Source organism: Hippocampus bargibanti, linkage group LG09, assembly GCF_051943395.1.
Source record: "Hippocampus bargibanti isolate YZ-2025 linkage group LG09, ASM5194339v1, whole genome shotgun sequence".
Lineage (NCBI taxonomy): Eukaryota > Metazoa > Chordata > Actinopteri > Syngnathiformes > Syngnathidae > Hippocampus > Hippocampus bargibanti.
This window is the reverse complement of record NC_142742.1, coordinates 5,520,791-5,533,396: the sequence shown is the minus strand read 5'-3', so window position 1 is coordinate 5,533,396 and position 12,606 is coordinate 5,520,791. Positions and strand designations below refer to the sequence as shown.

The 12,606-nt window shown below is 37.6% G+C and overlaps 1 protein-coding gene across 2 annotated transcripts in view; it reads left to right on the top strand.

Moving 5' to 3' along the window:
* The first annotated feature begins 276 nt into the window (after positions 1-276).
* Positions 277-12,606, top strand: part of tmem63c (transmembrane protein 63C) — a 30,554-nt gene continuing 18,224 nt past the window's right edge. For both annotated transcript variants that reach the window (XM_089004985.1, XM_089004984.1), the window contains exons 1-3: positions 277-340; positions 7,623-7,848; positions 11,804-11,883. In XM_089004985.1, coding sequence (XP_088861111.1) covers positions 7,639-7,848; positions 11,804-11,883 — 290 coding nt within the window. In that variant the 5' untranslated portion in view covers positions 277-340; positions 7,623-7,638. The remainder of the gene's footprint in view (positions 341-7,622; positions 7,849-11,803; positions 11,884-12,606) is intronic.

Here is a 12,606-nt window from a genome sequence, read left to right as displayed (position 1 = left end):
TTTTCTGTACTTTTTTTTTGCTTTGATTTAAGGAGACATATCGCTCAGACACTGCACCTTAAGCAAAGTTTCTGTATCTTTAGGCCGACACTTGCCACTTTTTACATTGAATCTGTTTTTTTACTGAAACTCCCACCATATTGTCCATCATACGTTGCAATTCTTACACATGTTCGTTTGTTGACACTCCCTTATTGATACGCGCTGGCAGGTGTTGAACTTTTTAGACGGTCCCTGGGAAGGTGGGAGTTTCTTGGTTGGAGAAGACAAAAAAAAAAAAAAAACACTACTCCTTCTTGTCTCTGTTCAATCACGCCAGCCGACCAGCGAACGTTTTGAGGTGAGTCGGTCACATTTGGACGTTATCCGTACACACACTTCACCAAAACTCGCATCGATGGGATTCAATTACGCCATTGATGTCGCAGCCGTTTTTCAAGTTACAAGTCGGAGGGTGGCTGACGGCTCGACAGTAGGCGAGAAGTCTCCTTGCATAGATGGGAGACAACCCCTTTCAAAAGACCATCGATTGAGATTGCACGACATTATAGTGTACAGTGGTTTTTAGTTGACGTTTGATGACGGTTGGGCAGAGGTATCTTTTTTAACACTCCACTGTGCCATCTCCTCTTTACACTTCATTGTGTGCTTTCCATTCAATCATTATCCGTTGGGTTCCTTTTGGTAGACAAGGAGCCTATTCTGGTTTAGTGTGTTTTCTTTATATCTCTGTTTGCAGAACACGTATGTGCTCAAAGACAGTATTTGTTTCGTAGCTTGACCTGTTGAATCCAAGCTAATTACATTACATTGAATTTCATGTCAACACACAGCCCACATGAAGACAGTAAGAGGGCTGCTGTGCTTGTAACAGCACACACAGCGAGGTATTTACTTATTGGTGTTTAATTAAACTAAGAATCATTTGCAATTTGTTAAAACGTTTGACTGTGTAGAATCCAAATTTGGCCACAGTAGGCTTCATAAATAGCTGGCAATGCCTTATATCAGAATCAGAGTCATCTTTATTGGCCAAATATGTAGAACACACAAGGAATTTGTCTCCGGTAGAACACGCTGCACTAGTATCATCACATGAAAGACAAATAAGTATGGAGGACACCCATAAAGGCTAATGTAATGAATTCAGTGCGCATGGATCGGTAGCGCCTGCCTGAGGGGAGTCGCTGGAAAAGGTGGTGGGCAGGGTGCGTAGGGTCCAGTAGGATTTTCCGTGCTATTGGCTTGTCAGTGTTCAAGTACTCGAGAGTGGGTAGGGCGCTGTCAATGATTTTTTTCCCACTGTTCTAACTGTCCGTTGAAGTCGGATTTTGTCCATTTTTGTGGCGGCCCCGAACCAAACTGCCGTGTAGAATTGTGGTAGCACCTCCTGTGACAGGCCATGCTTCTTCAGCAGTCTCAGGAAGTACATCCTCTGTTGGGCCTTTCTCAGTATGGAGTCGGCATTGACCTCGGACTTCATGTCTAGTGACTTAAGAGTGAGTTTTAATACTGTAAATGCTGTTGATACGTTTGTCTATAACTGCTATCCCATAGTTGAGCAGGAGATGGCTGTGCTTTATTTTTCTTGACATTACGTTGGGTTGTTGTCACTTCCGGTACAGATTTTACCTTCCGCGCTTCTTTAAGTTTCATTTTCACTGAGAAGACGGCGAGAATGGACGTGTTTTATCGCTGTACTGTTTAGCAAGGAAAAGATAAAAAGGACGAAGATCAAAACTTCCATTTCGGACGGAAAGCGGGCAAAGTGGTTTGTATGATTTCATTGCATACATTTTATTTCATTGGTGTAAAGTCCAAATGTTTATTTGTAAATAATAGCTATATTTTTATACTTGCTTGTAGTTCTACGGTGGCGTCGGTGGTGTGACATCACATTAAAGAATTAACCATCAGTACAAAGAACCCAGAGTCCTCTGTTTCGAATGGAAGCACAAATACAACAATATCAATCCACAGTAAAGAGGTGAGCATGGTGATGAGGAAATGGGCAGGAGTTGCTTGATTGGTGGTTAGGAAAACCTCAGTGCCACTTGAAACAAAATGACTGGAGTGTGACTTGCTGTTTTTATTGCCTCTATCCACTCAGGAAACCATTTCCCTTTGAAAGATGGGCAATTTAAATGGTGGTGGGGACCACAATTTTCCATCAGTGCTACTGGGAGAACTGCATGGTCACATGCTTTTCATATTTTAAACATGGATTTAATCCATCTATACATGCTAAATATGTTCCCTTGTGATATTTTGCTTTTGATAAGACATTTTCCGATGCTTGTATAAGATCCACGATGCCATGGTAGGGTACCTTTGATCCTAAAGAGCCCGAGTCCTTTTAGAACACAGGTGTCAAAGTCAAGGCCCGCGGGCCAAATCCGGCCCGCCGCATCATTTTTTTCGGCCCGCGAAAGCAAATCAAACTTGTTAAATTCCATGATGATTGCTAAAATCTGAGCCAAAGTTTCATATTTTTGGATGTCAACCACAATAAAAGTCATTATTCTTGACTTCAGATTTGAAAACGAGTTATTCATTAATTTGCTGTGTGCTCTATATGTAATATTTGAAGGGATTTAAACATTCTAATGGGTTCCCCAAATTCATAACGGCCCTCGAGAGGAAACCATAACTACAATGTGGCCCGCGGCAAAAAATGACTTTGACACCCCTGTTTTGGAACAAGTATGTCCAGCGGTGTTCCTCAAGGGTCAATGCCTTGCCTGTTTAAGATTTGTTTGTTTGTTTTGCCATTTGGCAACAGACCTGAGTCGAATTTCTTTGAAGATGTAAACATCTAAAAAAAAAGCAAAGAATGTGGCTCTCGAAGATTGCCGTTGTCTACCCTTTCGAACATGCAAACATCACACAGGGAAATTCAAACCCTGCAAACATACAGTAAATATTGATTGGTGTTGTTTTAGTCTCGTGAATATTCACATTTTAGTGATCATCATACTTTATCATTGGTTTGGATTAGATGTACCTTTATTTGTCTCGCAGTGGAGAAATTTACATTTCACAGCATCAAAGTTAGGAAAGGAAGAGAAAAGGAAAGAATGAAGTAGAAAAACAAAATACAGGAGCTACTGGAAAGGCATTTTTATCATCAATAAAGCATTGATTAGCATTTCGTAGTTTCTTTTTTTTTTCAAAAATCCCAATATGTTGTCTTCAATTGGTTGTTTTAATATTTCATCTGAGAAAACTTTCAATTGAATGCTGGCTGGTCATTTTCAGGTACCATTCAAACATTAGTATTTCAAAGGCCAAATCTGTGAGATTGAAGTAAAAAAGCCTTGTAGTTGTTTGATAGTTAAACTTGTAGTTTACTGCTGTAAGGCAGTCAGCAAGGACTTACAGTACATGGTTATTGGTTTGCTGGATGGCTGTGTCTTCATTTTCTGCGTGTTGAGTGCTTGTTATCGTTCAGCACCATGAGTAGGTGAACAGTTCCACTTGCGCAGTAAGATCAGGAAAAAATGGAGGAAGTGGAGGAGGACCGCCAAAGGCCATAGTAGAGGTCGACTAGGAGGGAAACGTAATGATCAGTCAGTCAATGAAATATCTCGTTTTTCATGTCCGTGTCGTACAAAGCTGGATAATGCTGCCTGTGGGAGTTGTGTCAAAGTACAGCTTGATGTGGATGTTGCTTAGCTTCATTTTGCTAACATGGTGTTTTATTTATCTTGACACTGTGAATGGATTTAGCTTGAATTCAAGGGGCCCTGTTTAAGTTGCAGCAAAATAGTACATTCCATTTTGACAGAATTCTCCGCAATTACCGTTTTTATTTTTACTATTATGCTACAACTGATCCAAGTTGTATTTATTTATGTATTTATGTATTCATTTTTATTTGTTGTTTATAATAATAATACATGTAATTTCTAAGCACCTTTCAAAACTCTCAAGGACACTTTACAGTTACTTTATTTATTTATTTATGTATTTATCTGAATCGAGTCAGTCAGTCTTGATTCATGTTAAGGTCATGGGTTCAATTTAATTTTATGTTCTTTTCATTATTAGTTAATTAATAATTTATTATTATTATTATTATTATTATTATTATTATTATTATTAATTTATTTTTTGTATTATTTATTTATTTATTTATTTACTTATTTGATTCGATTAGGTCAGTCTTGATTCATGTTAAGGTCACGGGTTCAATTTCATTGTATTTATTTATTTATTTATTTATATTTTTGTTTACATTTTTGTTTATATTATTATATTATATATTTTATTTTTTAAAGTATTTATTTATTTACGTATTTAATTATTTACTTATTTGATTCGATTCGCGAATGGCTGCCGCTGCTCACCCGCACAAAATAAAATCATGTGACTCTAAAGTGTCCTTGAGCGTTTTGAAGGGCGCTTACAAATTAAATGCATTATTATTATTATTATTATTATTATTATTATTATTATTATTATTATTATTATTATTATTATTATTATTATTATTCAGCAATCAGCAACTACAGTACCGTTTGGCTAGATCTTAAATTGTGTGTTTACAATTTCAATCCATGCTGGACTCAAAATGCACCAAAGATGCCAGATGGATTCTTTCTGATGAGGGTTGTCAACACTGTAGCAGAGCAGACGCACAGAACTCCCCCGAGGCCTTACTGAGCATGTGCAGCCAGACAGGAAGCAGGTGTTTGGTTTGTTGTGCGAGTAGTTATTGCTCATCGCCATGCCGAAGCCCGTTCAAGCGTTAAAAGAAGGCGATGTGATGACGTAGTATCATCATACAGTATGTGATGATATATTGTTATCTGTTTGTTGTGGTTCAACTCCATCACAGATCGACACACCGTACATCTAGGTTAGCCTAATCTGAGAGCTGTGTGATGAACATACTGTGCCTTACTCGATTTAATGATTATATAGTGATACCTCGTCTTACGAACACTTTAGCTAACAAACTCTTTGCCTTACGAACATTAAATACACAAGAATATAATCTTGGCATATGAACTAGTTTTCGGCGGACGAACCAAATCACACAGCGCCACGGTGGCTGGCGGACTAGCTTTCCACACCCTTCTGTTTGAGTGCAGACGTGGTTTGTTATCATGTGGAGTACTTTTGCTATTATGGGACCGAAAAAGACCCCACCACAGGCTAGTCTTAAATCAAAGAGGACACAAAAGAAAATTACGGTCGAGCAGAAGAAGGAGATCATCGAAAAACACGAATGAGGTGTGCGTTTGTGAGACTTAGCGTCCCAATACCAGTATGCGAAGTCGACCATTGCTACGTGTGGCTAAGGGTGTTTCTGCGTTGTCTAAGCAACAGTCTCAGGCAATAGAAGAGGTTGAAAAACTTCTGTTGATTTGGATTGACGAAAAGCAGCTAGCCGGGGACAGTGTGTGAGGGTATTATCACGAGAAAGCACGGCAACTTCACTGGATATCATCAAGAGGCAACTACATTAACGACCATCACAAAGGTAAACAAAACAACTTTATTACATAGTACAGTTTATTTCTTTATTTACAATACAATAGCACATTTATTATACATAAAATAAGGTATATTTTGTGTCGTTTTAAGCCTTATTTAGTAGAAAATTGTGTTTTATGGTGACATGGGAACGGATTATCTCATTTTTAATGGTTTCTTATGGGAAATAAATGTTTGGCAGACTAACTTTTCGCCTTACACACACTTTCTGGGAACCAGTTACGTTCGTAAGATGAGGTATCACTGTACTTCAACTTTTTGCATTGTCATTGTGAGCTTTTTGCTGACACACCAAGTTGCTTGTTGTCTGTCTTTTCCATGGTTGTTAATGACTCACAAACAACGGTGCTCCGAGATAATGTTTGCGGTGAATGCCAGCGCTTCTTTCCTGCATATATAAGCAAGAGGGGATGAAAACGTAGTCGCAGGGTGTCACCGAGTTGCACTTTTATTCGTTTTGTCTGCCACCTAGGAGATGGCATCTCACACATCCTGCTATTTTTGGGGAGCAATCCAATTAGCAGAGGAATTGCCTTTTCCATCTTTTTTTTTTGCAACTATGATGGTGTCAGATACAGATTTAATTCAGCACTACACAGACTTCCCTGACACCGCCTGTGCGAGGAATAACATCTGCTGCCTTGACTTCGGAAGGCGGCTTCAGTGAAAAGCAGGAGGGACAGGATTAGACAAACTTCCGAGTCGAAAATGATATAGAAGGAACGGATATGACAGGATGAGAGTGAACATGGTGGACTGTTTCGCTTTTGGAGCGTGTGATCTCCATCGTGTGGAAAATGCTGAGTCACCCTTTGGCCAAATGTGTGATTCGACATTGTAGTCTGAATTCTGCTCTTTTGTGGCGGTGGAGTTTGCATCTTTAGACAGCTATAGTGGTAGCTCAGTTTACGAACTTAATTGATTCCCAGAAACTGTGTGTAAGGCGAAACGTGTGTCTGCCAAACATTTATTTCCCATAAGAAACCATTAAAAATGAGATAATCCGTTCCCATGTCCCCATAAAACACAATTTTCTACTAAATAAGCCTTAAAACTACACAAAAGATACCTTATTTTATGTATAACAAATGTGTTATTGTATTGTAATTAAAAAAATAAGATGTACTGTATAATAAAGCCGTTTTATTTACCTTTGTGATGGTCGTTGATGTAGTTGCCTCTTGATGATATCCGAGTGAAGTTGCAGTGCTTTCTCGGCGATAATACCCTCACTCACAATGCCCATTTCCGTATATTGACTGTGAATTATTTCTGCTTCATGTCGGTGGTCATGGTGCTGTGAATGATCATTTCCTTTGCATGCTCTGAACGGGAAAGTGCACGAAAAAGGCAGGCCTCAGCTGTTCAAATATGCAGTTGAGTAAACGGACTACTTCACGGTTCCACCGAGCCTCTTTATTATCTCAATAACAACGGAGTTGTCCCTTACATAAACTACTATGTATGTGTGTGTGTGTGTGTGTGTGTGTGTGTGTGTGTGTGTGTGTGTGTCTGTCTGTCTGTCTGTCTGTCTGTCTGTCACTTAAAGCTATCCATAACCTTGCCCCCCCTTCCCTATCTGACTTTCTTCAAATTTCTATTCCCTCTCGTTACCTCAGATCCTTTCACCCCTCCACCTCTGTATACCCCCCTTTGTTCGGATTTTGTTTTTGTCCTGCTTGGGTGAGAATAAAGCGCTGGCCGTGGCCTCTGGCAATGTTTTTTCCACTTCAACACTTCCCTTTTTTCCATGTTAATGCTCTGTTCCAGCTTCAGCTGTTGTTAAAGCGCTATCTAAACAATATGTATGTATTGCAGTGTATTTCGTACAGCCGCCCCCATTTCAAGCTCAGATAACTCCAGACACATATAATTTAGGAATTATTTTTTTTCCGAAGAAAGAAGAGAGTTTAAGGTTTCTACCCCCATATTGAATGTTTATGTAGTGCTAAAACTCAATATTCCGTGGGTCCTGGAATTCAGGCGACAGTGACAAAAACCCTGGCACTGGAGTGGACACATTTTTGCACATCGTCTGGCAGTGAATGAGTTAGTGGTCACTATTTAAGGAAATACATTACTATGTTTTTTATGATTTCTTATTCATTCCATTTGTTCAGATATGGTCCAGCGCTGATGGCTGACTCTGCACTGTTCACGTCCAGAGCGCCCCCTGTGGATGGGAGGTCCTTGGCGCTGAATGACCTGGGTCTCCTGGACTCAATCGGCGAGGAAAATAGCACAGCGGAGAGATGCTACCGCTCACACTCTCGCAGCAGCGTCCTCCAGGGTCTCCCCTTTGGGGGTATACCCACAGTCTTGGCCATCAATGTGATCTTGTGGATGGTAAGCATTGTCGTCTGAGCTACATAACGTACATCGAGACTTGTACCATATACACAGCTATACGCAACTTCCAAATGGCTGTGTTTTATTAATGGTCATTAATGAACCGTTCATGAACTACAGTTACTATGTCGGGTGGAATTTGCAAAGCGATATGAGCCAAAAGTGATACAACCAACAACTACCGTATTTTCCGTTGTATTTTCTTCAAAAGACGACCCTGCGCCTTATATGCAGGTGCGCCTTATATTTGAAGTCATAACAGGTCTGGCAACTACTGTCAGCAGCCACCGACTATTTTCCCCTGAATTATTTCACGTATTTATTTATTTATGTATTTATTCGCATGCTTATTTATGTATTTATTCATTTGCTTATTTATTTATTTATTTATTTATTTATGTGCTTATTTATGTGCTTATTTGTGTATTTACATGTGTATTTCTTTAGTTTTATTTTCTTGTGTATTTGTTTTATGCCACCAGCAGATTCAATGCAGAATATATTGAATTACGGTACTTAGCATGTATTTTTCATTCATTCATTCATTCGTTCGTTCGTTCGTTCGTTCGTTCGTTCGTTCATTCCTTCGTTCGATCATTCATGCATTCGTTCATGCATTTATTTATTTGTTTGTGTATTGATTTAAATATGTATTTCTTTAGTTTTATTTTTTTGTTTGCTTATTTGTTTTTTGCTACCAACTGATTCAATGCGGAATATATTGAATGACTTCACATTTTATGTATTCATTTGTTTATTTGTTTGTTTATTTGTGTATTTATTTATCTATTCCTTTATTTAATTATGTGTGTATTTATTTATTTATTTACATGTGTATTTCTTTAGTTTTATTTTCTTGTGTATTTGTTTTATTCCACCAGCAGATTCAATGCATAATATATTGAATTACGGTACTTAGCATGTATTTTTCATTCATTCATTCATTCATTCATTCATTCGTTCTTTCCTTCGTTCGATCATTCATGCATTCGTTCATGCATTTATTTATTTGTTTGTTTGTGTATTGATTTAAATACGTATTTCTTTAGTTTTATTTTTTTGTTTGCTTATTTGTTTTTTGCTACCAACTGATTCAATGCGGAATATATTGAATGACTTCACATTTTATGTATTCATTTGTTTATTTGTTTGTTTATTTGTGTATTTATTTATCTATTTATCTATTCCTTTATTTAATTATGTGTGTATTTATTTATTTTCAGCTGATATTTCATGTATATTTGCATATTTCATTTCATGTATATATTGAATAACTTCGCATTTTGTTTATTTATTGCTTTGTTTTTTTGTGTACTTATTTATGGGGTTCTTTCTTTATTTTCAGATTATATTTCATCTATATTCGTATATTTCATATCATGTATATATTGAATGACTTCACATTTTGTTTACTTATTTCTTTGTTTGTTTCTTTGTGGATTTATGTATTTATTTACATGTGTATTTATTTTATTTATTTAATTACTTATGTATTTGTTATTTGTTGTTGTTTGTTTATGTTTTATTTATTTTCTTGTTTATTTTTTTGTTTGTTTATTTATGTTTGTTTATTTATTGTTTTTAATGTATTTATATGTGTATTGGTTTATTTATTTATTTGTCCACTTATTTTAAACAAGTTTGAAAAGAAACCAGCATCACAAATCAGGTGATGCTCACTCAAAGGGATATTCCAGTCCGCTGGACTAAAAATCAGATTGATCAGTTTGATATTGTGCAGTGTGGCTTTGGTGTCTAAAAATATCTCCCTCTAGTCACTTTTGTGTTCCACTTGTTCAGCTCGTTTTACTCCGATAATGCCTCTGAAATCAAATCTCAGCTATAATTTTACTCCTTCAATAACCGGGGGTCCTTCAGCTAGGATAGATAGTGCTGTTGTGAAAAAGGTTTGTTTCCGTATTTAAGCCTTCTAACAACAAAATCTCCATTTCAAAGTGTCACAGCAATTGCAGTAAGACCTTAAACATCTTTTTTTTCCCCACTCCTGGATTTAAAAAAAGGGTTTACAAGTACAAACAAGGCTATTTTCCTCAAGTTTGGCACAGAATAATAGGCTTCCGTTCTCAGCTGTCAACAAACTGTTTTTTTTTTTCTCATTCACAACCTGCTTCTTCTTCTTTGTTTTAATTGGATCATTTTATCACGGTGGGTTGTCAGGGGCAACAGTGAGGGGCCTGAGCAATGTCTGATAATGACGAGCGTGAGTCAAAGCTCAAGGTAGCGGGAGCACGCCTCTGCATCAATTCCATCATCATACGGAATAAATCATTTGAGGGATTGGAGGAACGCGTGCCCACACATTAAGATAAAGACAATTAAAATAAACAGCTCGTTAATGGATGGGAAGAAATAAGCATGTTATAGTTTGCTCACGTGTTGATTTATGGTCACCCTCCAGTCACGGTTGTTTTGATTGCTTAACGCATGTAAAGAATGGAATCACTCGTCAAATTTGTTCCCATTAGCACGGGCGCTGTTCATCACCTAGCCAAGTACAGTGATACCTCAGTTTACAAATGCTTTAGCTCACGAACGTTTGACCTAGGCGGACGAACCAAACCACACAACGCCATTGTGGCTGGCGGACTAGTTTCTACAACCCCTTTGAGTGCAGATGTGGTTTGGTATCGAGTGGAGTTTTTTTTTTTTTTTTTTTTTTTTTTTTTTTTTTTTTTTTGCTATTATGGGACAGAAAAAGACCCCACCACAGGCTAGTGTTAAGCCAAAGAGGACAAAAAAGAAAATTACAGTCGAGCAGAAGAAAGAGATCATCGAAAAACACGAACGAGGTGTGCGTTTGTGTGACTTAGCTTCCCAGTACCAGTATGCTAAGTCGACCATTGCTACGTGTGGCTAAGGGTGTTTCTGTGATGTCTAAGCAACGGTCTCGGGCAATAGAAGAAGTTGAAAAACTTCTGTTGATTTGGATTAACGAAAAGCAGCTAGCAGGGGACATTATTATCGCCGAGAAAGCACGGCAACTTCACTCGGATATCATCAAGAGGCAATGACATCAACGACCATCACAAATGTAAATAAAATTACTTGATTATATGGTACAGTTTATTTCTTTATTTACAATACAATAGCACATTTATTAGACATAAAATAATGTATATTTTGTGTAGTTTTAAGGCTTATTTAGGAGAAAATTACGTTTTATGGGGACCTGGGACGGATTATTCTCATTTTTAATGGTTTCTTATGGGAAATAAATGTTTGTGAGACAAACTTTTCGCCTTACACACACTTTCTGGGAACCAATTAAGTTCGTAAGCTGAGGTATCACTGTAAATCTCTTCTCAACTCACAAGGCTAAATAATATCATTTAATCGCCGTTTTTGTGTGTCCTTTTTCATTTCATACTCAGCTGCAACTATTTGAGGTTAATCCCCTTTATTGCGGCTGACTGCGTTATATTTTTTTAATCCGCCATTTGATTGAATGAGAAGCAATTTTCGCTCCACTTTAGTCATGTAAATGAGCCTTTTACATTTGGCTGTTGACCGTATTTGCTAAGTGCGTCGCGTGTATTTGAATGAGCAACCTGACCTGCCTGGCAGTTTCCACGACAACCGTACACTACCTGTAATGGAGGAAGATGTTATTGTAAAACGTTGGTTGTGGTGGTCGATCAATTATATAAAAAAATGGATAAATTGATGCATAATAAGACATCATGTTGTGTGTTATTATTTTTTTACCTCATATAGTTTAATGCTGCGGTGTTGTGAACACGAGGTTTGTTTAAAAACAAAATGGTTAATGATGACCATTTCAACACTTTTATAAGGTCACTCACCTCTTAGAGCAAATTTACATTTGGAACAAATCAAGTTTTAAAAAAGAGTTAACATAACCGAAAGACGACGCAAAGCGAACGACGACATTTTATGCTTTGTGTCATGCATTCTGCGTTTTGTTTCACAGATTCTTTTACTCATCTTCTCCTGTCTGAGGAAGGCTGCATGGGACTATGGTCGCTTGGCTTTGCTGATGGACAACGACAGGTGAATCTTTGTGGAAATGTGTGATTGTGATAAATAGCGGCGAGCTTTGGCAAAATTATAGCGAAATTATCATTACAGTATTTATATACATTAGAGAGAGAGTTTTTCCCTGATGAAAGCGCTGATATTGCAACCACTAGCGCTCTCTGCTGGCTTTCTAGGGTACTGCGTCGGATGTGTGAGATGCCACACAATGATACAATAATAATAATACATTTCATTCATAAGCGCCTTTCAAAACTCTCAAGGTCACTTTACAGTCACAGGATCAGTTTTTCTACGGGTGAGCAGCGGCAGCCACATGCCCCAGCGTTCACTCAACTCGGAAGTAACTCAAATATGTCGAAAGCTAGCTAGCTAGCTAATGTATAGCCAGCTAGACAGTTAGCTAACTAGCTAGATAGCCATATAGTTAATGAATAGCCACCTACATAACTAGCTAACTTGCCAGATAGCAAATAGATAGACAATACATATGGCTTTATATAGCGCTTAATTAAAACATTAAAACATTAAACATAATCCTCAATAAGTGATGTATTTAAATCAACAGTTCCATTGGGAGCCCCAATCCAAATATTGTTTTTTTTTTTTTTTTTATCTGCTCGCCACCTCCAGGTGACAGATTTGTATTTATTGAATATTCTGTGCTCTGCTAATCATCATGACTTTCTTTGCTATTCCATTACAATACCTGCACTTGTATTAAAAAGGTGTCATTTA